The sequence below is a fragment of the Chelmon rostratus genome, chromosome 5 (assembly GCF_017976325.1).
Source record: "Chelmon rostratus isolate fCheRos1 chromosome 5, fCheRos1.pri, whole genome shotgun sequence".
NCBI classification, from domain to species: Eukaryota; Metazoa; Chordata; class Actinopteri; order Chaetodontiformes; family Chaetodontidae; genus Chelmon; species Chelmon rostratus.
The window spans coordinates 25152093-25179646 of NC_055662.1; the positions used below are offsets into that span (position 1 = coordinate 25152093).

General features: G+C 46.2%; 1 protein-coding gene across 2 annotated transcripts in view; it reads left to right on the top strand.

Annotated features, from left to right (window-relative positions):
- LOC121606453 (tetratricopeptide repeat protein 28-like) overlaps window positions 1–27554 on the top strand; it is a 156131-nt gene that overhangs the window by 71518 nt on the left and 57059 nt on the right. For both annotated transcript variants that reach the window (XM_041936774.1, XM_041936775.1), the window contains 3 exons: window positions 19608–19755; window positions 25227–25499; window positions 26731–26861. In XM_041936774.1, coding sequence (XP_041792708.1) covers window positions 19608–19755; window positions 25227–25499; window positions 26731–26861 — 552 coding nt within the window. The remainder of the gene's footprint in view (window positions 1–19607; window positions 19756–25226; window positions 25500–26730; window positions 26862–27554) is intronic.

A 27554-nucleotide genomic window follows, 5' to 3' on the forward strand; every position in this document is an offset into this window, starting at 1 on the left:
CCGCTGCACCATCCTCTCGGTCCTCTGTAAATACCATTGAGATAAATTAGTGTCACTGATAAAAACAGGGCTGCTTCACAAAAGACTCCATAAGTGACGGTAATTGTCTTTCTCAGATTACATTTCCAACCTTTGCACCTCATTCCCTCCTCCTCTTAAGTCCTCTGAAGCACAACGGCATTGAACTGACACGTCGTGTTATTCAGATGCACCGTTACTTTGTAGAACTTAAGAGGCACTTTCTCTCCCATTTCTTTGACTGGTTGTCATACACTCCAGTGCCGCCGATGGAAAGAGTCGTCACTCGCTGTCAGAGCAGCCCTGCTCGCTGGACAGATGTGACAAACACCTTTGCTGCTTTGATCCTCTTTGAATTGCACATCTCTGCCATTCACCTCACTTCTAACAGTAATTCGCAATATGCATCCAAAGTCTTGACTGGCATTGATGCAGCCGGAATATCATATCCTGAAGCATGTACGGCATTCGCAGTAAGCTTCGATATTGTGTTCTTTTTGAGAAAAACAAAGCTGTGGGAATGCTCATGAAGACAAAGTAAAGTGATGGATACAATAAGGCGGAGAGATGTAGGGGTGGGTGAAGAGATAAAGCAAGTGTGAGGGAGGGAGGGAGAGAGAGGAGAGAGGGAGAGATGAATAACAGTTTGACAGGTGGAATGAAAAAGCCGCAGAGGGTGTTTGGAGCGGTGTGGTAGGAGTGTGTGCGCTGTGGTGTGGCGCAGCGCAGCGTTTGGGTCATACATCACCCTAATACAGCAGGAGGACATAGCCTAGCACAGCGCTATGCAGAGCAGGGGGAGAGTAATGTGCTGCGCTTGCAACCCGCTCAATCTGATTGAAACGCACAGCACAGGGGCTACATTTACTCGCCCCCCCACATGCACACTTTATAAATCTACTCTTGGCCCGTATATTCTCCCAGATAATCCCTGAAAAACAGAAACAGAAAACAGACACGCGGGCTCTCCATCATGGTGGGAGGAGGGTCTGCTGCATCGTGTGTGTCAAGTGCCTACATGTTGCTGTGCAGCACTGCTTTGCCAAGGCCAGAAACATTAAAGAACAGTGACATGGAGAGTGAACCGCAAGGCTTGCAATTATAAAAGCATTAGCTCGCCATTAAGGCCGTGTGTGGCCTCCTATAAGACATTGATGGGATCGATTATTAATTTATAAAGAAAGAGAATAGGACATTAACCAACACAGACATTCCTCGTCTATTGTGCTCATGCTACATGACATGCTAATTTATGTTATCTGTAAATCTCTGTTTGGCTTTATTATTTCCTATTTGTGGTGAGTAAAAAAGCCCCAAAATTGGAGGTGAAGTCTCAGAAGCTGCTGAATCTGGACAAAAAAGTCGTTATTGTAGATGATGGTGGTATAAATGTTTTAGCCTTCTCAATGTATGAAATAATCTAACCTTCATTTAGCTGGCCCCGGCTCTGCGCTCCCCTCTCTATCTCTGCATGCCTTTGATCACTGAAGCAAGATTCAAAGCAATTCTGATGAGAGCTCAGAGCCTCTCTCTCATAGCACTGACATTTACATTATCCAGCCTGGTCTTTCTTCAGCCCTGATAATTAGCCCCATCACTGCAGTGCTGCAAGAAAAAATATGATGATATCACCTCTGGAAGGATGCTGTAATAGCTACCTGCTATCAGGCAGCCTGTCACACAAACTTCTGAGGTAGGCAGGTGATGGCCCACTTGCCAATCTTACCTAACGACGTGCAGCAGACAGGCAGTGGTTATGTGGTATTCTTGCAACGAGCGCGAAATAGCAATCCTGTCTGTGGGTGTATCTAATTGGCCGAGGGTTCAGGTCTCGGAGCGTGCCACCTGCTTACCCCGTCATTAGCATAGAGACTGTGCTGCTTTACATTTGTCACCTCTCACCTCCTTCAGGGGGCTGTGCTGTCGAGTTGGGCCGAGTGCGGACCCTTTTGCTGTTGTGCCACTCTAACCTCAGGAGGTGATTAATTAAGGTTGAGGGCCAGCCAGATGATCACACCTACAAAAACCACACACAGAGGTGATGATGAGGAGCGTTTAGATACCCCCTGTCCAGCCGCCTGCGCTCTCTCACCTCCTGGCCATGGAGCTGATTGAATAGAGTCATCACTGATGGCAGCCTCTTCCTCAGATGTGGGTGGGCTACTGGGGACCTCAAGGTCTGCCTTGGAAAGAGAATTGGATTTCCTCCACTAATAAGGATTCGTCCACCAGGGAGTCAAAAAATGGATGGAGGTTGTCTTTGAAAGGTGTGCCTGTAGGGGCTTTGCGGGGGTTTGGGGTTGATAGGTTGAGGTATAGAGGTGGATCCCACTGTTGACTGGGATGCTAGTTTCATTATTGTTCTGGTCTTGTCTTGGGCTGTGTTCATTAGAGTTCAGGGGTTGGTGTGCACCAACTTTCACAGAGGTTGGAATTGGGGGTTTCAAGGGGTATGAGAGGGCCCCTCAGGCGGTGAACTGGTCCTTTGGAGCGTTGTGGTATTTGACAGGCCAGCTGTAATTGCTCCTCAGAGACCAAGAAGAGTCAGCACCATCAAAACGAGCACTTCTGAAAGGGATTCACTCCCAAAAGGAAAGAAATGCTGCATGGGAGGAGGAAGACCTCAGAGAGCCAGGCAGGAAAAGGCATTTATTCATTTTGTGTTAATAACTTTTATATTTGTGGAGAAATTACCTCAGATGTCTTCCTTCGGTCCTTTGGGGCATTGAAATCTCCTGCCCCTTAACTGCCACGTCCTTTTCCCTCTCAGCAATCTTTTTTCTTCCCTCAAATTTATTTTCTTTTCATTTGTGTCAATGGTTGTGTATTGAAAAACATGAGAGAGCGAGGCCAAGGCTCAGCGTCCCCCAGGGCCAGTGCCGAGGCTCTCTTTCAGCATGCGGCACGATGTTCAAAGGCTCCTCCGGTTTTCCAGCCCGGTTGAAAGCCGACTGTTTAGGGTGATTCACAGTAATGGCCGTGTCCTCTGCTGTGCTGGGTCATGAGAGATGCTTGGGTCACGGGAGGACGAGGGGTTTTGGACGGTGCTGCTTGAGGATAACTAGCCTGTAATAGCCATATTCACATCTGCAGCGAGGAGATAGTAGCCGTGGTGTAGACTGAGCCCCTCTCTGTGAGCGCTGTCTGGAGGCTGTGATAGATACACCTCTGTAATTGACCGGGGTGTCAGAAAGCACTCACTTTTGTTTGTCTGGATTCAGTGAATGTTGGTTTATGGCTGAAGGGCAGGGACAGCTGCAGCAGAAACTGTGTGGCAGGGTTGTGTAACTGTTCCTGTGTGTGTATGTGTGTGTGGTGGTGGTGTCAGGGAGAGGGTGTCAGGGGGTGTCAGATGGGTCACCACTCGAGTGATGGGTGTATTTTTGATGGGCGACCTAACTTTCTCACCCTCTCACCTGCCGCCTCTCTCTTCCATCCTTCACTCTCGCTCTCCACTGAACATGATGTATCGCCGTGCACCCCGAGAGAAGAGATGTGATGGTTCAATCGTATCAGTAGCCAATTAGTCCACCGCCTCCGCTCTGTGTAATGCAGATATATTTGCATTAATAAGACCAGACCTTCATGGTTGACTGCCTACAGAAAAGATCCTCCCTCATAAACAATAGCTGCCGTCCCCTTGGGTGGGACCCGGTTGTTGACCCATGATGAACTCCTGACCAGAGCTGCCATGTCCTCCTGACGTGGTGCAGTGACACTCTGGATTGTGACCGACAGACAGCGAGAGCCAGAGACAGACGTGACAGTCTGACCCAGACACACTGGAATGCAAATAGGGGGGATCTATAGAGATTATACTGCCTGCTTTTTTAAATGGCCCCGGTCCTTTAGTGTGCAAGTCAACCCCCGCTTGAGAGGCCTGGTCAAAGAGATAGGTGCCTTTTTCCTTTTCATGTTGCAAAATGTAGTTTCACTGGAACTGATTTGTCGTCACAAGCAAATTATTTTCTTTCTTTTTTCGTAGTTTTTTTGGCACTTCCTTTGGCGGCACTGGTGAAAGATATACTGTTGGCCCTAATCTTATCCTCTTTTTTGTGTGTATGCAGTCCTAAACCGGCTGCCTCTTAACTACCTTTGCCCCTTATCTTCTCATGCTCTCTCCCCTTTCTCTCCGCCTCCCTCTTGCCTCCCCTCTCCCTCACCTCCACCACACTGAGATGGTTTAATGGAAATTATTCAGAAATGGAAAGAAACGAAAAAGTCCAGGGTTCACTGGCTCTTTGTCAAACCGTATCTGTTCAAGTCAGGGGAGGCATTGGAGCAACTGGGGCACACATTTCTTAACTTTGCTGAAAGGCCATTTGTTATTAAGGCAGTGTAAGCACTGCTTTTCTTTTGCTCGTGGTGGAGTCTTTTATGACCGTAGCACTTTCTTCCTCGCTGACAATGAGGGGGGTGGGGGTGGCTCTGCGTTCATGTGCTTTATTCTTTATTTTACTTTATTTAAAACCTCCTTCTGACTTTGGGATGTTTAGGGAATTTATTTAATCTGCAAAGGATCTATTTAAGGTAACAGAGCATCACCACATTGAACAGAACCAGATCACCAGATCCATCAATCACCAGGGGCGGATCAAAATGCCTCAGGGCTACATGTTATCATGAGCTGCCACTTGTGATTCACTTCAGCTTCACTGTTTGTTCTTTAAGTGACTATAAAAATCTCTTTAAGGACTTCCTCAGTCGGGTCCTAGAGTACGAGCTTGTGATTTAGCGTAAAGTCCAACTGTCATTTAATGCTTCACTTTTCTGTTAATGTCACATTCCCTTTAAATTCTGTGAATGAGGTCAGAGCTCATTGCTTTAAACAGTCGGTAGTAATTCAGTGTGTTTGCTTAATTGTGCTCATATCCGGAGCAACATGGTGCAGACTTTATGTAAATGGTTACGAGAGGTGTTCTTGCATGTTTGCTTTGCATATCCTCAGTGGCACAGAACATTAAAATGTCCTCCTGAAAATCCATCCCTCCTGTTCTGTGTTGTCCCTGTTCAATCACAGGTAGCTGCGCAACATGGGACTTCTCTGTAAGCCTGGTGTCACTCTCCCAGAGTCTCAAGACTGCGAGGAGAGGAGGGGGATTTGTCTTCCTTTCCCCTTCACTTATCTCTTTTGTTTGTCCTGGTTTCCATAGATGAGCAGCAGCCCTCCATTCTCTTCTGAAGCGAAACTAAGTGCTGCCGCTACTCACGACCTGCCAGCTCCAAATTGGCAGCCTGACCTTCTTTTTCTTCCTTGGGGCGTCTGCACAAAGCCATACCTCTACCATGGGGGAAAAATGCAATTAAGAGGTGACATAAACACTGAGCACCCGTTGTAGCCGTGCCCAGGAAGAGGGAGGGGGTAAGGCAGCTGCCATTGTGACACGCATGCATAGATACTGGTCTATTAATTGGACTTTACGCATTGCAGAGTGACACTGGGGTGAACAGAATAGATGGAGAACAGTGGATGTGACTCGGTCTCCCTGAATGAGCCCCGACAGCAGAGCGTTGTCAAACTTTGACCCGGCTGGTGCATGCATTAAGTGTGGCTGCTCTCTGACCTTGTGTTTTGATTTGTTGTAGGCAATTATCACCTAATGTTTCTGCACTCATGACAAGGAAAATATGCAAAGTCGGGAGTCAGATTTGTTGCAGTTGTACAAGCAAGAAAAATCCTCAATTAAAGCAATCTTGAAATCACTTAAATTTCAAACTATTAGAGTTTAAACCTATTTTGTGCACCTTACAGGCTTTACTGGACAACAAGCTGTGGTAGCTGGGCACAAATTTCCTTTATAAATATTCAGCATATTGTAATTCAGGTGGTCTGAGAGTAAACTAGACTATTGACACCTCCCTTTGGCTCTGTTTTCAGACTTTGGCCAATCACAGGTCACACCAGAGAGAGTGTGTTCCTATTGGCTGTCCTACAAATCACATCTGCAAATTCAGATGTGCGTTCACATCCCTTCTGATGGTGAAAGCCTAGTCTCGCATAGCCACACTTCGTTTTAGTGCTGTGTCAGTGCTGGAGAAAGTGGGCGTGAAAGCCTGAGTCAGTGGTGCAAAATCCTGCAAAAGTCCTGGAACTTATGATGAATTTCCAGCACGTCCTTTGCCTATAGTGGGATATGCCAAAAACATATAGCATATAACACATAGCTTCGCGTTTGATGGCAGGCGCTTGTACTGGTGGCAAAGAGGCATGGTGACAAACAGTGGGGAATGACTTTTGAAAGTGTGTGTGTGCTGTACTAGCCTCTCATCCCACTGTTCAACGCCATCGCAGCAGCCTCTGAAGACTGGGGCGCTCTGCCTTGTTGCCTCGAAGCGCTGGAGGAGCGTCTTTGAGAAGACGGGTCGGGACGAGAGAGACCGGCGTCTTTGCGAGGCTCGCATCATGGAGAGGAGTGAGGTCGACTCCTCCGCAGCCGTCGGAACTCGGGCTGTGCAGAAGGTTTTGCATAGCGTACGTCCAATTGTTGCCTACTGCAGCTTTAATTAGATGAGACTGAAAATGCAGGACAAAAGAAAACCTAATCCATTCTTGCAGCAACAAAAAGTATTGAAGGTTATATATGTCAGTCAAGTAGAAAATATAATGGGCTGCTCGTATCTCCTGGAGAATGTTTTCATAATCACTGATACCATACAAAGATATCATGTCGCTCTAATTGAGCTTAATAACTTGAGAATTGGCAAATTATATAGAAATTATGCTCCATGAAAACACAATGCCCTTTTTTGTAATGTGTTATGAGAATACCTTGCAGCTTTTATTTTTAGTCGAGGAAGCCCATTAAAACAGGCACTGAGGGAGAGTGGTGTTTAATTGCCAGCGAAGGTGTGTGACATTTGGAGCAGCACATCGAATGTGGCCCAAAGTCCAAAAGGTGCTGTGAGGGAGTGAGTAATTGCTCTGGTCTCTCAAGGCAACGGGTTTAATAAGACGATTCAGTGATAGAAGGGGAACACACGCGCGCACACACACCACACGCAAACATTTAAAGATGTCCACACGTAGACCGCTGCGGTCATGGTCGCATTTTGTTTGGTGGCGTCTGCATGTGTTTTGTATTTGAAGGAGAGGATTTCAGCAGATGTGAAGTTTCAATTAGACTGATTTTTTTTTTCCTCGCTGTTGCTTTATGGTGGGCTTGAGGTCGAAGTGTTGGTTTTTATTCCCACTGAGTTAAAAAAAAAAAAAAAAATAGACCCTCAAAGAAATGTTCATTTAAACAGCTATCTGTCACTGTTAACCCGTGGTCCCAAGCTTGGATTTGCAGGACTTACGGTTTCAGCTTCTCAGTATATCTGCTATATACTGTAATTATTACTGTCTATGAACATACCTTCATGTGACCGCTTCAGAGGACCTCTCTCAGAGTGATCAGGGGTGATCTATCTGCTCGGTTAGCCTTGTAAACAGACAGCTGCTCCACCATGTCTGTGCTTACCGTGTTTGTACAGTAGATGAGTGGCTCCCTGGCCCTCTCCTCGGGGTTGTTTAGCTTTCAGACCCCTGACAGTGGAAAGGAAACTCCCTTGGGGGAACATGAAGCACTACAGGTTGAATGAAATTCTCTCTGAACACTCCAAAGCTCTCTTCATCTCCACAGGCTCCGGGGAAAAAAGCTGCAGAAAAATGTTTAAAACAGGATGCTTAATCCAGCAGCACAGAAAAAGCAGTCGTAGTAGCACATGGAGTTTTTTTTTACCCAAGAGAGAAAACACTTTAAAAGAGGCCCAGCATGATAGGCTAGCATAATGAGCCATCACTGGCTGATATTAGGAAGTTTATTCATAGAGTAGCACTGGAAGATGGCTTAGTGCAGGATGTTATCTTAATGCCACAACATGATAAATGATGCAGGGAGGATAGTCTTAGGAACGAGTTAGGAAATATGTTGTAACATATTTTCCAGCACAGAGAGCAGCAACATATTTTGCAGAAAAGAGAAAGTACTGCAAGCAAAAAGTGGAACTGTGTGCTCCTGCTGCGTGCCGACACGTAAAGACTAACACGGACTTACAAAACTGCAGGTAAACGCAGTATCAGGCGAAACTGTCGTGACGGGACCCTCTGCTCATCTTTTCTAATTACCTCAGTAAGCATGATATAATATGCTTCAATATCTGTATTGTAGTTAAGTAATAGAACATCACTCACATGCACTGCCACCTAATGATAAGTTATGAGAGTGAGGCCTCCTTAAATGGTCCAGAGGTTGTGTGTGTGTAAGTTATGGCAGGGTCTCAAACAGGGGCTAGCCGCTCAGTAAATGATGGCGGAGGGGTTGGCTACATCGACTGGGGTCATCACTCCCTGGGTAGCCGGATAGGTAATTTATACACCTTTGCTATACAGAGGGGGTCAGAGCCTTCTCACCATTTATCACCCATATCTGTTCCTAAAAGCCCCAACCCCATCAGTTCGTGCACAGGCAAACTGTTGCATTAATAAAGAGCGGCGAGAAGTGCAGTGCGGGGAGATACAAAGCCTTCAGTATTTAGCTTTAGCCGGAGAATCATTCCTCTTATTAGTCAAACCGTGTCCTCCAGGTATTGCAGCACAGAGCTGTGAGTGTAGACCGGGCGGGTCCGGACAATGTGCTAATTTGAATTTGCAGGTTTGCTGATGTTCATTTGCGGAGTGGTGTTGCGGACCTGCACCTTGCTCGGGGTAATCATTAGCACGAGAGGAGAATTTAGTATTCTGCTCAGCTGACATGGAGGCGTCCCTGGCTTCTGTTTCTATTAGTGTCCAGGCCTGCGGCTGCACAGACAACACTTCAGTGAGTGCTTTCTCGACGTGTGGCCATTTCTCTGCTGCAGCTGCCGCCCTTCTAACTCTCTAGCTTAGGGAAAGAAATATGACACCAGAGAACACCCGTAGTATTCTCATGCCCTCGCCCTGCTGTCCTTTCTTCTCTGCTCCACTCACAATTTCACATCCAATTTTTCCATCGGCCAGTGACGCCCATTCCCCTAAGACCCCCAGCTACTGCGGGATCACTGGACTCCCCTGTGTGTGTGTGTGTGTGTGTGTGTATTCTCTTATTGATCATGGTTGTGTCCCTGTGGCTTTGGGCTCCTGCTGCTGTTATCACTGCAGTGTGAGGGGTGGGGAGGAGGCAGGGGGTGTTTGTGGGTGTGTATTTTTGTGATCTAATGGGATTTACAGCACTGTGTGTTTTCACTTTGAGCTTCCTCTCTATGCTTTTATATTTGCAACAAGCACAATAATTTGCAGAATTATGCTCACCACGATTTCAGCCGATTTGGTCTAACAGCTAGATAGCCATTTAGCAGGACGGAGGTAACAATGGAGAACAGGAGGCATTAACAGTGAGCATACAAAGGATCTCCAGAATCACAGTAATCGTGAGCAGAGGCAGGTGTCTGTTGTGATAAAACAAAACCACATTCAGATTCCTCTTTCAATTAAAAGCTGTTTGTATGAGCTATTAAAACATGATGGATGCAAAATTGGTTTTAATGGCACTGCTGAAACACTCGAGTTCTCTTTTCAGAGAGAGGAGAGAATGGTGACGACGAAACGCAGTGAACGTTGTTTATTTCATTTGAAGGAGGATGCAGTAACCTACAGCAGAAGATGTAACTCCACCATTTCACTCAGAGTAAAGGTGAAGGAAGGAGAATTCTTCCTTATTTTCTCTCCATTTCTGCCTCCTTTATCCACTGTTCCCCTTTGCTGAAGTTCTCTGCTCAGTGGGTGTGGATAGGACTCTTATGATGGATTGCACTACTGGTCCTCTTGAGTGCATGCATGTGAATAAATGGGTGCAGTGTGCGCATGTTCCCCCCTTCCTTCCCTCTTTCCTCAATCTCAGTTTCTTTCCCCCGCTTTTTCCCAAAGTTCTCCTTGCCACCCTGCTCCATCTTTTTCTTTCACTTAAGCCGTTTCGGACATGTGTGCATTGTGTGTGTGTGTGTGTGTGTGTGCTTGTACTCACATGCGGCTACACACACAGACACGCCAACACACTCGGCAGAGCTGCATAGCACTCAAGGCACCATTCCTCCGTGGCCACAGTGATTAATTACTTTTAACAAAGCAAACAGGGTCTTGCTTGTCCGGATCAATCTTCTCCCCGTCTTGGTGCGAGGTGCTGTCACCAGTAATTGCCAAACTCTGTGTAGTATGAAATGAGGGCCACTTTCACCTCTCCCTGGTCCTGAGCTAACCATAGCCTCAATTTTCTCCGCTTGTGCTCCTGCTCTCCTGGCTCCCATGTCCCCTTCCTCTTCTTTTTTCCCCCTCCTCTGTATCTCCACCTTTTTTCTTTGTAATGCACCCCCCCCCTTCTCCTTGGGAGCTGCAGTGCTTTTGAATATAGCTGTGAGATGGGTAGTCATCTCATTTTACAGTAACTGCGGATAGCTTCCATATGCTTTTAGAGCAGCACTTACAAAAATCAAGCATCATTTCTCGTTCCATCCATGCATACTAATTGGCATCGCTCTGCCAAGCTGATCAAACACCATTAATCTATTTGTAGTATATATTTGTTTCTAAATGAGAAAATTAATACATTCTGCTACTACAGCCAGCTGGGTGCGGTGAGCCCCATTGATTGTTGGCATCCACATGATGACTCATAGCTCTGAGCAAGTGTTTTTATTTGGCTTCCTGTGTGTGTGTGTGTGTGTCCGTGTGTGCTTTCTGGCGGTGGATCACTTTAATGTTGCGACCGGTTGCCAGAGGAGTTTCAATGAACGTATTTACTTTTTTTTTTTTTCCGAATGCATAAAGTGTCCACAGGTGGTCAGGAAACCTGTTCACTCGGTCGGCCATCGAGTCACGCAGCATGCATAGAGATAGATATCAAAGCCAGGGAAGTACAGCTAACGTGATTAGCAGGCGGACACAATTAATGATGCATGGTGATGGCCAAAGAACGCTGAGGGAACTTGCTGTTTAATGAGCTAACACAGACTGTGCAGATGTGTTACAGGACCACTCAGTGTTATCAGAGGCAGACACCTCCTTTCAGCAGAACTCTGCCAATTAGCCCTGTTATGGGAGTTGACTGTCAGGACGTCGGTCTAAAATAGTGAATACTTGTTGCTTAAATGTGCATTAGCAGCATTATGCTTGTTAAAATTCAGGTTTTCTTCCTCTGCAGCTGTGACATCTCCTGTGAAAATGGTACCGCTGTTCAGCTCAACTACATCTGGGATTGACCGATAATTCTCAATAGGCGAGCAGGCCTGAAAAGGACCCTCCTCATTAATAATGAAAAATCCACGCTGGTCCAACCATAATCTTCCTTTTTTTCAGCTTCTGAAATTTTTCCCTGGCCCAGCAATGTGCTGGAGCATGTCATATATATGATAAGTAGAGGAGCCTGTCCACCCGGGACTCATCACACACTTAAATTGGTGCAGCATGGAGTTCATATTGCAGTGTGGCCGTGGGGGAATTAGCGAGTCTATATATAAACCGCCGGTCGCATGTGTTGTGAATTAAAGTGCATTTATCTGGTAATCGCTGGGGAGATCGCCGTGTGCACAAGCATGGCAAAGCAGCGGTGCGGCAGCCACAACAGCCCAGTATGTGGATGCTGCTGCTGCACTGGGAGATGGGAAGGAGAAACAGGTCATACACAATAAAGAGCTCTGATAGCCTGGATGGCAGCAGGCATGTACAATACACTAGGATGGAATAACAAGAGGCATCTCTGTGTCTCCTTCATGTGCTAACCTTTATCTCGCGCTCTCACCCTCTTCCTCCGTCGTTTCACCTCCTCCTCGTTTTAAGTGCACGTCTGACCCTTTGGGCTACATCGCCATTGTCTTTCCTCGCCCTGCCCTCTTCTTTCCCCAGTCCTCTCAGCCTCTCAGCGCCTTATCTGTGATTCAGCGTGCCTTTACTCAATCATGTATGACTCCTTACCAGCAGAATCAAAAGCAGTGGGGCTCATGCCATGCTTTTCATTAGAGCTTTCCATAAAGGCTGCCTGTGAGTCTTTTGAAGTGTTGCAGGGCAGCTCTGGAGAAGCCACACTGTCAGGCAGCCTGTGCTGCTGACTCTTGTTTGATGAAGCAACTTCCCGCTAAGGCCTGAGCAGCCTAATGAACCCAACACAAGTGCTGACACTGACAAGGAGCTGTGCCTACTGTGTGACTGTGCGAGGGGGGGGTAATGACTTGGTGGACTTTGCTTCTCTTTGGGATCTTCAAACTCAGCAAGCAATGATAACCAAAACCATGAAACACCTCAGGCTCAGAAACTTCTTTTGCTTGGCAGCCGATTTTTCACACCTCAGAAAATGCTGCTTTGAACAGCTTGTGAACAGGAGGTTGCATTTTGTACGACACCAGCCTTTGTCTCCCACCAGAAATTCGGCGCATTAGTTGAGATGGCGGCAACGTTTGAGACGTGGTGCTCATACTGTCATGCTTTGAAGAGGTGTTGAGTGAGGGGCAGCTGGACATGACTACCCATCCTAATGGCTAATGGAGAGGCCTGGTTTCCCATGCTGAGAACATGTGTCTCTCAGCCAGTGTTTACTAAGAGGAGGATATTTTTCAGCCATGCTTGAGTTCACTGTCAAAGCCAATTAAGGGAGTACAAATGAAGATGGAGGACGTGGTGCCTCGGGCCAGGAGAGTACAGCACCAGGGCCAAGTAGCCTCTTCTGTCGGCACTGTGGGGCTGAACACGTCAGGGACACGTATGGTCAGGACCGCTTGTTCAATTGGCATCAGCTTTGTATAATCTGTGCCTATAATTACTGTTACAAAAAGTAAGTTTTAGTTCTTTGTGAGCTTATTTGTCACCTTTATGAATTAGAGATGTGTTTTATGTTTAGTCAGAAGTTCAGTTGTGACAGTCACGTGAAAGATTCAGCCGAGAACGCAGCTTCTGGCCTCGTACCCCCTTTTGGTTGCAAAAAATATACTCTCTCTGTACGCCTTGCAGGTATTTCGTAATAAAGCCTTTTATGGCCACCTCTAGTCTCGTCAGGGTGGAAAGCACTTCTGCGGCCCAGAGTTTGCTCTTTCTTTCAGGTTCACCATCTGGCCTTGATTGATTAAAGCTCCTTTAAGTAATTAATGCCTGCTTTAATTGAGAGTCAGCCCCTGTGGCTGTGGGGTTCGTGCGCAATGCTCAGGCAGAGCAGAGCCAAGGATCTAGTTCAGAGGGGCACGGAAATCTGTTTAGCACCCTGACCCTCTCAGCCTCACATCTCAAGACTCTTAAGATGCTAATAAGAATGCAAGTATGCTAGCTGCATCCATGTGACAAATCGGGCTATAAATCATAGCGGTAGAGTGTGACATGGTTTTTCTAACATTGGAATTAACATGCTCGGAATGAGCGACAGGCATATTGCCATTTTATCTGTCGGTTTATCACTTCCCATTGGTCTGCTTCCTTTGTGAAGAGCGACAGTTGTGGTGGACATGCACGTAGCGGAAAGAAAATTGAATTCCTTCTGCCAAACAGTGTATTGTGACAGCGTGTCACTGCACGACCCCACAGTTTGCCACTATTGTGCTTTTTCATCTGTTTGTGATAAATGAGCAATATCAGTTTTCCCCCTCTGTTTCACTTTGACTGTCACAATGGATGTGCGCCACATGACACCTCCGCCATCATGAGCCCTGACCTTCTTTACTGAAGGTTCTCTTTGTCTTTTGGTAATTGTTTTTAGAAAACGTTAAACCATCCCCCAGCCAGATAATGCGAGACACAGTGAATACAGAGAGCTCAGCATTGATTCCACATACCTGACTATGACCTTTTCCAATCTGAAGTCCTGCGCTGGCTGCCAGTTTGATGTGAGCCGGCTAATCGATTCCTTACAGCCATGAGAGAGTACTACAATGTCTCTCGCACTGAAGCCTCTGCCGGCTGGATTTTACCTGGGCCTTATTGTCGCCACTCACTGAATAATGAAACATTTACCCTTTAATTGCCGGCTCCACAAAGAATGATCAGTTGAATTTGCTCTCATTAAAGCCATCTAATCTAATGGGCTAATTAAGGGCTTTGGATGGAGCAGCAATCACCAGAGTCTACATCCCCCTCAGGGAGGATTACATCAATGCATCATAAATATTTTACTGCGTCTACCTACATGCAGATTGTAAGGTGCCTTAATTTGACTTGCATAAGTGCTTAACATGCACCTTTGATGCGGCTCACGCTGTTAACATAAAATCGCTGTGGACTTGACGAGGGTCGTTCTACAAAAGCCCACTAAGTCAGCATATAGGACGAAACAAAAAGCAACGTTTTTCATCGATTAGCCAGATTAATGCAGAAACCTTTCACTCAGCGTGAGGAAAAATGAGTCTGTCACCGTTTTTTCCCACTGACACAACAAACACTCACAGATAAACACACACTTGATCGATGTAGGTCAGGGGTGGTTGCCGGTTTAGGGTTTGGTCTTATTAGATTGGGGAGATGGTAATAGACAGGCAGCTGTGTCATGATTCTATCCCAGTGACCCCAAGGCCAGAGGTTCATGTTTGGCCCAAGGCGACGGTTGTAATGCCCCCACCGCCACCTCCATGAGGACTGACCTCAGACCTTTTCAGTCCTGGGGGAAGAGATCTGTACCTGCAGCGAGACGCAGGAAGATGGGTAGAAACACACAGACTTGCCTTCAGAAACAGATTTAATTAAGTGCAGCCTCCATTGTGCTGTACTGTGGCTTTCGGCCTGTCAAGTTGAAGGGCAGAAGGCCCAGAGCAGCAATCATTCCGTTTCACTTTTTTAGCCGTTCTCCCAGCTAATTTGTCATGGCCGACAGTTATCCCTGGATATTAAATTAAGCAGTTGACATTTTGTGTACCGTGTGAATCGACCGTGTCACCTTGAAAGTGTCGTGGCAGAGATTTGCAAGGGACGGCGGAGGCACACGTCTGAAACCGTGGTCGACACATGACATTTCTGGGTCACATTGGAAACCAGGCAACGACACCTATAGATAAAGAGCCAAGAAACAGAGGGAAGAAAGGCAGAAATCCCTTTGTTCCTGTCACGCCATTAGTGTTAATCTGTTCCCAGCGTCCTGGTCTTTGTGGAAAGCTGATTTCAAGTATTACATGTTTGCTGGAGACAGATGGATGGTTGTCTTGAGGAGCCATTGATGTATTTTTCTTCAGTTTGTATTTATGTGTGTGTGCAGTGTATTTGCAGCCTGCTGTCCCTATTTGATGGTCTGATTTGGGTTCCATTATGTCGCCAGCGGGGGTTCTGTTCAGAGTCGTCGCATTGGCACCAACTGCCCTGTGGGTGATCAGAAACCATCTGCGGCAGGCGTGTCCTAAGCACACTACAGCAGCGAAGGGTGTGGCATGCTCTAAACGGAGCTTTCATGGCTTCTATTGATTTCCACATTTGAGAGCATCTCTATTATTGCTGATCACCGATCAGGCCACAGCGAGCTGCACAAGGCCTTGGGCTACTGGAGCACAGCTGGAGCAGTTGGCTCAATGACAGGCTGCCTGCCTGGGCGAGGAGTTATGCTGTCTGTTTGGAGAGACATCATTGCGGTTGAGATTTTACAACTCTGAATACGGCTGCAACTGTCTAAATTACCTGACTACACAGGCGGGTTTCCAGCTCTGATGCCCTTGATACAGAACATTTACAAATTACCTTGGCAATTTGATTTCTTGCTACAAATGACAGATTCAGGGTCGGGTAAACAAATAGATTTGGCTGTCTTTAGAAAGCATTTTGTCTTGGAAGCGCTGCATGAATCCGGTAGTGCAACCTGGGGAAATTAACTTTGGGTATGCTTCGTATACGGGCGTATGTCTTGCTCGTTTTGGACCAGTTGTTTCAAAACCTGGAGCGTTTCACCTCCAGGTTCGCCTTGTTTGTGCATATGTGAACACAACAATCTGACTTACTTGTGGGGCAAAACAAGCGCTATTGGCGAGGGGGTGGTCTGGGTCGGTGGATGCTCACTGTGTATGTACAGTATGTCCACCTTCACCATATGCCAAATCATACCCCTGTTGCTCATTGTTTACAGTGAGGCGGCTTGTATTCTTCCTTTTAAGCCTGTTAGGCCCAGATCTTGAACGAGTATAGACAAGAGCAAACACAGACGAGCTCCCAGGGGCTGACGACACCCCCGGGGGTTACAGGGGAGTCGAAGAAGGGGGCAAGGACATATGCTGAGGCATTAATCTGCTAATAGAAAAAGAGCCTCTAACAGCTGGTCTTGCGCCAAACTCCCAATCTTAATCGTGTCAACTCTGAGTTCAGCTGCTCTGACTGTGGGCCTCATTGTGAGCTGAAAGAAAATTGTCCGTGTTTCATTCTAAGTGTCTCGTTAGAGAGAAAGTCGTCTTATGCAACTGTGGTGTGCATGAGCTTGTTTGTGCATATGTGTGTGGAGGATGTTGGTTCCCCACAGCATGTAGCACAGCGTACCAGAGTGAATAACTTTTTTTTTTTTGCATCATTTCCCTCTTCCTCCTAAGCATAAAAACATGAATATTTAAAACTATATCAAACACATTCATGAAATATTAAAATATTCGAGAAACAAGAAAAGCTTTTATCCTCTCTCTTATTCATATGTGTTTTCCAGCCTCTCTCTCTCTCTCTCTCTCTCTCACACTCTCTCTCTCTCTCTCACACACACACACACACACATACTGCCACACATGCGCATTAGCACTCCCAGAATTTACCCACGGGTAAGAACGACAAGCCTTCCCACTCGATCCACTCTTCTGTGGTATCAGCACATTGCTGCATTAAATAGAGGAGGCGAAGATGCAGGAAGGTTCAATAATTCAGCCTCGATTGAATTCAGGCAAAACGCTGTATTAGAAGTCTCGGCGTGAGGATGTCATGTTGTACAAGATACCTAACAGATGCATCACATTTGAGGAGGGCCTGTGAGAACTTTGCCTTCGGAGGACTCGTCCTCTCATGTGCATCCTGTTCAGGGAGATGGTTTTTGGCTGAAAGATTAAGCGCTGACTTGTAGCATTCTGTTGTGTATGTAATGCTGTGTGTTGACAGGGCAAAGTTAATCTGTGGAGCCCTCTCTCTTCCTGTAATGCTCTCTATCTCCTTCTCTCAATTTCTCTCTCTCAGTCTGGCTAAGGGCTAGAGGCTGTGCTAATCACTGTAGCAGCAGCTCTAAGCAGATGCTGCTGTGTTTTTAGAAAAGATCCTGTTAAGCGTGAATTTAAAAAAACGTTGTGTAGGGGTAAAATCTTGCTCTCCCCATCCTCCCATCACACTTCGCGCCGGCAGCATAGCCAACCTGTTGGTGTTATTTCCGCAGCTTTGTCCTCTTGTGCACTGTTTGGTGCTACCCCGCTCAAGTGTTCAGCCACTGTAATGTAAATTGAAATGAACCTTCTGTTTCATGAGCGGCACTGCTTGAATTGACTCGTTGGATTATGCACAGGCTGAGGTGATCTCATGTGTGCATGTCTTCGTGCAGCTACATGATGTCTTTTGAAGGCAGCGGGAGATTAATGGCCGAAAAAAAATCCTATAAGGCCGTGCGGCGTATCGATCGTGTCATTTTGGTGGCTCTTTCGTTTATGCATTTGTTCTCGTGCTGGTGTTTGCAACATTTTAATGCACTCGCCGCACAGTCTGGTCTTTCAGCCTTATGTAGGACAGGACAGGGAAAAATAAAAGGATTAAAGAAGATGGCAGTTTTTGTTTGAAGCGCGCCTTATTTTATTCATCTTTGTTCCCGTCCTCTTTCCCCTGGTCGTCTCAGTCAGGGAGATCTCCGAGTGAGCAGTCGTATTGTGGGCTAAATCTAATCAAAGGGAGAAGTGCTTTTAAATGTCTTTTGCTCCCTGGGGCGAAACGTTTGTGGGCTTCTCCGCTCTCGCCAGTGCGTCCTGCCCAAACTCCACCGCCGCTAGATGCAATTAATATTGAGCGGATACCCTGGCCTGCACTCCCCTCATATAATAACAGCGTTAGAACAAAGGTTAATGCTTTGAATCTAATCTCTGTCCTCGTCATTTTCAATGCAGTTGTGATGCATGGGAAGGGAGGTAGAAATGTGGAGGGGGGCAGCAGGTCTGGAGAGAGATTGGTAGTCGTGGCTCGGACAGAAGCAAAATTAATTACTGGTCTCTATAAATTCAATGTCATGTCTCATTTTCCCTAATCCTCCCCGCCTTTTTCGCTTCCGAGTGGTGCTTACAGAGAAGCTTGGGAAGACTAATGAAAAGGCCTCTTAGATGCTAATGGCAAATTAGCCTTCGTGTCACTTTTGGAAGCTGTGAGCAGAGTGACTGCCCGCTCGGTGAGGAGGTGGACCGACGGCAGCCTGCACTGCTGCTGCTCAACACACGCAAGCACAAAAACACTGGAGGGCGAGGTTAGGCCTCCGAACATGACAGATAGTTTTAATTTTAGACAGGTCCTGTTGTTTATTTGCCTCACACAATGCTTATCCCTCATTTTTCTGCTGTAATTGTGTGTTTCTGACACACGAGCCCAGATACGACTATTCTGAGAGACAGTTTGCTTTCTCTTGGGGGGATTTAGTGGTTTGGATCGTGAGTAACTAGCTGGATGTAGTTCCAGCTCTCTTTGCTGCTGTTGTTACACTGGACCAGAGTCAGGTTTAACTACTCACCAGGATTACTGTCTGATCAGGCCTTAGACACAAACATACTGAGTTACAAACTTGCTTGGATAAAACATCTCTTTTCTCTGGTGAGTCCACACAGACATGCTGGAGAAAAAAAAACAGACTTATTGATGGGGCTTTGGATCCCACAGACAGCGTCTGTTTTAGTTTTCAATCTGAAGAATGTTCCAAAACATTTTAGTCTCTCACAGAAAGATACAGTATGTCAGCAGTCGCATGCAGTTTATGTCTCAGCGGTACTGAATTATTACACTCGCAACAATGTGACTTGGATGACAAATGCAGTTAATTTTTGCCTGTTTGAAGAGCCAGCCACGTATCCCAAATGCCTTGTGATTGTGCCGCAAACCAATTTCCCCGCGGGGACGAATAAAGTATCTATCTCTATCTATCTCTAAAACATGACACAAGTGTACATCTGACGCAAAAATATGGCAAAAACAGACTCCGGACAGTTTTTGTTTTAGAACTGCGTCCCGACAAAGGGAATGCACAATCTGAAGTATTTATTGTTGTTCTTTTATTGGGCTACAGACCGACTTGACTAAGTAGCTCTCTCTCATTCTCCTTTTTCTTCCTCTCCTCTTATTTTCAGACACAGCCAAAGAGAAATCCCAGTGCTGTACTTCACTCCCACAGCTCACAGACAGCAAAAAAACATAGAGTGGAAAAACAATAGTTGCTCCTGAGAAGGCAGCCAGCTAGAGTGTAACATGTGCATTTATGTAAAACTTATAATCCAATTAACAAGTACAAAAAACCCAGTGATCACTCTATTATGGGAATACAAAGGAGAGAGGTGCCATGCTCAGAAAACTGCTCATGTGGAAAAAAAATCTCAAACAGCGTGAAATGAGTGTGTCTGGTTGTGTGTTTGTAGAAACCCTGCGCTGGTGCACCTAGACTGGAGCCCTGATGACTCTTTCTCTCACCTCTCCCCCTCCGCAGGCATACTTCCGACAGGGTGTTGCCCTTCAGTACCTTGGTCGCCATGCCGACGCACTGGCCGCCTTCGCCTCCGGGCTGGCCCAAGACCCCAAGAGCCTGCAGCTGCTGGTGGGCATGGTAGAAGCCGCCATGAAGTCGCCGCTACGAGGTAAGAAATTTAGAAATCGGCGTGTTCGTGCGTCTGAGTGTCACTGTCCGCCTGCTTCGCCACCTCCACGTGTTTTGTCCTACAACTGCTCGGGAGCTTGTCTCTGAGATAATCCTCACAGTCTGTCAGTCAATGAGTGCGTTGGGGTGACTTTAGCTGTCAGTTTTTTACCCGCTCGGCAGGCAGGCCGCCTCTCTATCCGTCCGTCTTTCTGTCTCTGTGACTGACTGCCGGTGTCAAGTACTTACCTCCGGACTCTGAGGCCCGACGCCTGCAGCTTCAGCATATCTTATTGTCAGTCGGGCTGATCACACACGCAGATATCCCCTTATCTTAATGAGCATCCAGCACTAATGCCATTGTCTGTGTCTGCCCCCGTGTAAGTCTTTTTCCTAAAGCTGAGTGGATTTATAAGTAGAGTATTCAAGCCAAGATTGTTGCTAAAATGCGTTCTTTCTGTTATGCATTATTATCTGTTGTATCAGCCAACTGCAGTGACCTGATTGTCCGTGAGTAATCATTGTGGGCCAGCCTAATGAGCCTCAAAACAAACCTGGCAGCAATTTCCCCTCAGATGACCACTGCGGAGGATTTAATATTCTTCAGATCTGGATGGCACCGACTGCCAACATAGACTGAGTCATCCTGCAGTCTTGCTTTGTCATCAGGTCTTTTCCGAACGGTGCTGAAAACTGTGCCTGAGAATAAATGTGGCCTTGTTTTATAATCCAAAATTTACCCAACTGTACAATGAGATCAGCAGCTCTGAAGGGCTTTGTTCAGTGAGGAATCAGCTTTTCTTTGATTGAATACAGTGCTCTTCTGAATATTTGTGTGCAAATGCAGAAGAAGATGAATACTGCAAAGAGAATAAAGAATGCAGAGCCCATCTGAGCGACATTGAGTATATGAGCCTGTCACTGGAGCCAAAACAAGAAAGGGCTTTGGGTGCGAGCCCAGACTTGAGCATCATGGACCAGAATTGGTACTCTCGGTAGGGGAAGACCAACATTTAGCCCAAGCCATAAATCTCTTAATTGTTTACCCTATTTCCCACAGTGCCAGGCAACCAGCAGAGGACCTAATCCAAGGTGTGTTTAGGAGAGGTAGCTAGGTCAAAGGATTAGGAGCAATGATCCTCTCAGAGGGGCTCCTGGCACTGGGGGACGATAATCAATGTTACGCCAGCAAACGGGGAGGATAATCAGTGTTACTCAGCCAAAGTCCCCTGATAAGTGAAAGGTGGGCGAGCGTTGCTTTCTCTCCTTCAAGCAGGCTTTTCACACATAGTTCCTAGTAAATTACTGGGATAAGCTTTCAGGCACCGCTCGTGATTCACTGTTCACACATTCAGGGACGTTCCCGTCACACACAGTCCACAGTGTTAATAAATGGGGCACGGGACAGTCCGGCAAATGAAAGTAATGCAACACTTATGGATGCCTGATGTACACACACTCAGATGTCTTATTATTTTCAGGAACATGGAAACAAAATAACTTGTATTGCAAGGCAACCGAAAAAGGTCACATGTTCAAATACGGCATCAGCAGAGCCTTGTGATTGGTTCGCTGACTCCAAGTAAAGGCGTAATCCTTTACATGCTTGTCCCTGCGATGTTCGTGCTGTCATCCACACACAGCTGTATCAGCATTTTCCTGAAATGTTACGAGGTCTTGAGGCAGAAAGCCGGCCGCACAGATTTCCCTTTCACACGCGACCCCGTGCAGGAAATCTTCCTGAACATTTCAGGGACAGGCTGCATGTGTGAAAGAGGCTGAGGAGGAAGCCTGGCAGCCATGTTTATTTGCCTCGCAGCACACTCATCCCAGGATTCAGCTTGTTCATTACCTCGCCCGCCAGTTTACTTGCAGTTGAGAAGCACCTGAGGTTTTAGAGCATTTTCCTCAACACCTCGAGCCACAAATATGGCTTTTCAAGCTGCTGTAATCCTATACATCAACTCATCTTACTCAGCGGGTTTTCCACCTGCTTGTTTTGGGTCATAACAGCATTGTAATTACACTAAAAAAGTAGTAATCCCTTTGTAATTACACTAAAATCTCTTATAGCAGTTCTGCAAACACCACATCACTCCCTTCTGTGCATAAACCCGATGTCGCCGCCATGTTGCCAAGAAAGAGTTGATTGTATCTCGCCGTGTTTGCGGTGTTCACTTATCTCTGTCATTTATCTTACCACAGACATCTCGGCACACTGTGATGCTTACAGTCCTCCCAGAGCACCTCTCTGTTTGTTTTTTGCTACAGAGCAAAGAGATCCATCTGAGGACATTCATACCACAATGAGAAGATAAATATATTAGGATACAGGAAGACAAATAATGAACCTCAGAGAACAGTATCAAGGCGTATGTCTTCAAGGACACAGTGTAGTGAATTCATCAAAGCTTGCTTTGTTTCTGCGGTAAATTTATTATTATATGTGTAACACCCCAATTCTTGGTGTGTCATATGCAATTCAGCCCTCTCTCCCTGACACACACACTCTCCCACTCCTCCCTGCATAGATCAAGGTTTCTTCTCATTATTCCAGAGTCTAGCAGCTGGTGTGCTCTCATGTGACTCATACTGTATTTCCCACAACAAAGGGCTCACACACAAGTGGAAACTGGTGCAATCTCACCTCCCTCTTTTTGCTGTATCTATCTCTCCCCGTCTGCCACTTCCGATCATCCTGGCAGCAATTTTTCCTCCGCTATCAGCCTTGTCCATCTGCACCATTGAACGAGCTGTGGGAAATCACCCGCTCACGTTTTTTACCGATTGGAGGCTGTGTTTTAGTACGTACGTACAGTAATCACGTGGGTGTTATTCTTACTGTTCGCCCAGCTCCAGTCTCATTCAGCTGCTTGGGGCCAGAGAGAGTGCAAAGGGTCCATTAGCCGTTAATTATTGGACTGTTTTCCGCATATGGTGACTGAAAAGGTGTTTTCCGTTCGACGATCCCTGCAGATAAACAGTAGAGGAGATGGTTTCACAGTGTGGCAGTTATTGACCCAGGCTGGATCATTGGCCATTAAAAAGCTTGTCCTTTAGCTGAAGGATTTGGAGCCTGTGTTCATTAGCATCTGTCCTGCTGAGGAGCCTTTGAGCAAAGTGCTTTTGATTCCTAAATGCTACGAGCAGCAGAGGAGCCGCTGTGTTACTCACCCTGACATCTGACCTCCCTGGGGAGGAGAAGAAAGGGGAGAATTTTTTGACAGAGATCAATAAAGTGGCACATTATTTCTTCCATTATTTCCAATGAAAGAGACCAAACCCAACATGAACTGGGCCTGCCAACAAGATGCATGTGCAGCCACAGTGTAATGTACGAAGCTTATTCCTCTGTGTCATAAAGCTCAGTAGTCCACAACTATTAAAATCAATCAATCAACCCTGTTGCACTGAGTTCCTTCATTACAATCAAAATCCCACGTACACCTACACCTGCTGTAACGACTCACAAACAAACCAAATCTTTGCATTTCCCAACTGTTTTAGGAAATTATAAAACCCTATTTTCTCAATGAAAGTACATATTTGTGATTCGATATAAATGCATGTCTTTGGAAGGAATTAGTGGATTTGAGTGCCACTGAGAGAACGGGTTAAGTCAAACACATTGTTTCTCAACAGTTAGAAAGCATAATGAAGTTTATCTTGTCATAACTACACCTGAGCGCATGAAACCACGCCGATTGCAGAGTTTTATGGTAAATGTAATTGGATAGGATGGTGTCGCTCTTTTTTCTCCAGTGTTGTCGTTTGGTTGTCGTTGCTTACGTTGTACATAAATGCAAAGAGCCGTCCTCAAACGCAGGAGGGAATGTTTTTATTCATGTGAGATGTTCGGTACATTGCAGATTTGTATTTCTGCCCACACGTATACTGTCATTATAGGAAGGTGTGGCCCTGGCTGCAAATGCAACCTTAAAAAGCCTCTCTCGCAGGACAAAAAGGGGAGAAATGACTCTCTGTTGTGACTCTCCATTAGCTGCGTGCATGTCAGCGAGGCAGAGGTTGTAATTCTTCTTCATATCTTCACACAAGGCTCGGTAAACACTCTGGCTTTGGCATTTGCCTTTGTGTGTGTGCGCCTGAGTATGCGTGTGGAACAACACACTCGGGAGTTGTCATAACTACCTGTTTATGAATGCAGCAGCCATGACACCTTTTTAAAAAATGATTCTCTCAGTGTTTGATTTATGACTCAGCTCTCGGTGTCACTCTGAAGGCAATTACAAGCTATGAATGGATATTATATGCACGCACTGTCTCTGTAAGCACGACATTCTGCCAAGTGCTGGAACAGAAGCAATGCTCTTGAAAGAGCATCATCAGTTATGCTTTTGAGTGCTTGTGTGGGGAAGCATAGCATATTATGTGTGTGTGTGTGTGTGTGTGTGTCTCGGTGAATTAATGCCTGTGTGTGTTTCGTAGAACTACTGAGTTTGTTCAGATATTGCGACTGTGTACTAAATGTTTGTCTAAACAAATGAAAGAAGTAGTTTATGAAAGCTCGTGCCTGATGCTGAAATGTAGACTGCACTCGCTGCCACACATCTCCAGTTTGTACAGGCACCGTAGCGCCACGCAGTCTTCCGTAAAGCGCTTTGACCTAATTAGTAGCTACTCTGCTCAAAATATTTGCAAATACCGGGCCATGAGAATTACGCATCCCCCAGATACACTCCTATACATGAATGCAAATATGCACAGACACACGCAAATTCATCAATAGGCTCAAAAACACACACACACTTGGGCGTGCCTCCATTGCCCCCCTTCATGTTGTTCGATGTTGGTGTCTGCCAGAGGGCTTTGTAATCTGGAGGGGCTGTGGATCCCGAATCCCGGGCGGCCCACCATTGATTTATGTCATTGTGTGCGTTTTCAGCCTCTTCAAAGGTCACCTTGCGTGTCTCCTTTGCTCTGCATTCATCTGCTGCTGCTACTGTTGTGCATTAGCTGCATTAGTTTCCCCCATCACTCCTTAAACTCTATCTGAAAACCTATTCAGCCTCCTGCGTTCTCCCAAACAGCCATATCAGCCGACACGAAGAGAAGGCAGGAATATAATTTCGCTGTGCGGTTTCCGGAGACAGTTGCACACAATGCTGTAAACTTGTGCCATTTTTATGCAGAGCGGTCGGAAATTGCCTGAGATTACCCCTGTCAGAGTGGAGGGAAACAGAAAAATGGTTCATATGTTGACTTATTGTCAAATTGTCAGTGAAAGCCGTCACTCAGCCGAGCTGCAGGCTGCGCTCATCCAGGCAGACGAAACACAACCACTACCAGAGAAAATCTGAACTCAGGCGGCACTCACGTTTGTCTGGGCTGGTAAACACATAACACAGGTTCTGCAATCACAGTGAGATATTCTTGTCAGTCACCATGTTAGCACAAGGCTATGCTATGGAGTCTGTTTCTAATCTCTGTCTTTCTCATGTCCTTCCTGTGCAGAGTCTCTCGAGCCCACCTATCAGCAGCTGCAAAAGATGAAGCTGGACAAAAGTCCCTTTGTGGTGGTGTCTGTGATTGGCCAGGAGCTGCTGACAGCGAGCCACCACACAGCCTCTGTTGTGGTGCTGGAAGCCGCTTTGAAGATCGGCACGTGCAGCCTCAAGCTACGCGGCTCCGTCTTCTCGGCCCTCAGCAGCGCCCACTGGTCCCTGGGCAACACCGAGAAGAGCACTGGCTACATGCAGCAGGACCTGGAGGTGGCCAAGACATTAGGTGAGAGGCCCGAGCTGGCCAAGAGGGGATGACACGCTAGAAAAGGGCTTCAAATTATCATTACTTTTCCTTATCGATTAGCCTGGGTGATTATTTTTTCAATTAAATAATCATGAAATGTGAAAGTGACACATGCAGACCACAGTGTCCCGAAGCCAAAGCAATGAATGTGTGTGTTTTGTCTGACCAACAGTCCAAACATAGAAAGATATATATTTAATTTAGACTGATATTTGTTACAGAATTATTAGCTAATTAGCTAATATTTTGGTCGGTTTATGACCAAAAAGCAACAAATTAATGACATTCCCATGAGCCTCAGCTGTTCTCTGTGTTTAGAGCTAATTAGCAAACAATTAGCTAAATATCAGCACGTTAAGATTAGGATTTTGCCAACATTAGCACTTAGCTTTATGCAGCACTGTGCCTAAGTCTAGCCTTGTAGTGCTATAGTGCAGCTAGCACTTTAAGTGAAATTTCACTACATTTCTTTCATATTATGTTTGTCTAGCTTTGCAGTGAAGACAAGTTTTTTTTACTTGGGGCCTATTTTTTTTGTCCCTTTGTGTTTTTCCTCATTTGAGCATCTTGCACCAAAATTTAAGGTAAGTTAAACCTGCAAGAAACTGACAGGATTTGACCCATTTCTCAAAAATAGATGTTACTTTCAGCGAGTGTGGATACGCCGCGTGGGTGTTAATAAAGGGAGAGGAGAGAAAGTTTGAGAGAGTACGGGAAAAAAGAGGAAAAAAAAAACTTAAGATGGTTGTAAGATAGAGGAAAAAAAACTGAAAACAGAGAGTAGCACAGACTGGCTCCACTCTTCTCACCCCCACACAGTTTGACACATGACTGGGCAGAGCAGCTGAAGATAAGGAGCTGTGGTTCTCAGGTGGAGCACAGAGACTTGCGCTGTACTTTGGCCCTGTCTGTGGGGCCTCTCTGTCAGGCAGAAATAATAAGGCTTTCCCCTCTCACCCTCTGGAGCTTTGAGATCAACACTACCAGCTGTCAGGGAAGCTGCTCTACTGTGGAGAACTTAGAATGGCCGCTTTCCCTTTTAAGGGTGCAGCGGCGTGTCAGCGGCATAGATGTGGTTCATCACGCCGCTGTCCAACAGCAGCGGCGGGATGATGTGACACAAACACCAGTTGCTTTGTAATCAGGCTGTACTGTAAATATGCTTCATTGGCTCTTTTCATTTCCCTTCTCATCTCTTGTTCCTCTTCAGGTGACCAAACAGGGGAATGCCGTGCTCATGGGAATCTGGGCTCGGCATTCTTCTCCAAGGGAAACTACCGCGAAGCCCTCACCAACCATCGCAACCAGCTGGTTCTGGCCATGAAGCTGAAGGACAGAGAGGTAAGAAGCGCACTCTGTTGGTTTAAAGGCAGTTACTGCAGTCAGGAATAAGCAGAGGAGGCAAACTGTCATTGCAGAGGACAAAGAATCGAGGTTAAAAAGTTTTTTTTTTTTTTTTCTGAGTCTCTTATCATGTTGTAGGTGTGGGATTGTGCTGTGGCCAGCACTCCCCTATTCTGGCTGTTTAGAGGGTATCTGAAGGAGGAGTCTGAAGGACACAGAGATGCTGCTGCTCTTTGTCTATTTAAAAACACGGGTGTCAAGTTGGTGTGGAGAACAGATGAAGGTGATGGGGGTGGAGAGAGAGCGAGGCAGCGGAAGAAAAGGCCGGTCGGATCGCCTCAGCAGCTGGCTCACCTTATTATCCATGCAGACCATTTATGCAGATATTATGCAGATGTTTATCTGGTCCGTGTAGCGTTAAGTCTGCAGCTTTGAAACATTCGCCTGTGTTGGAATGTAATTTACACAGATTAAGTTGTTTGAATATGGGGCAGAGAGAGAAAAGAAAGAGTGGGAGGGAAAGATGAACATGAAGGAGATGGAGGGAAATTAGTTCGACAGACTGATCCACTTTTCTTGACTGTTTGGTGCCCTCATTCTCTCTTCACTCCTACTTCTCCCTCCTCGGTGGTCATTGTTGGGGGGGGTGGACAGGTGCTTGTTCCAACACAATTCCCGTCACGCGAGGAG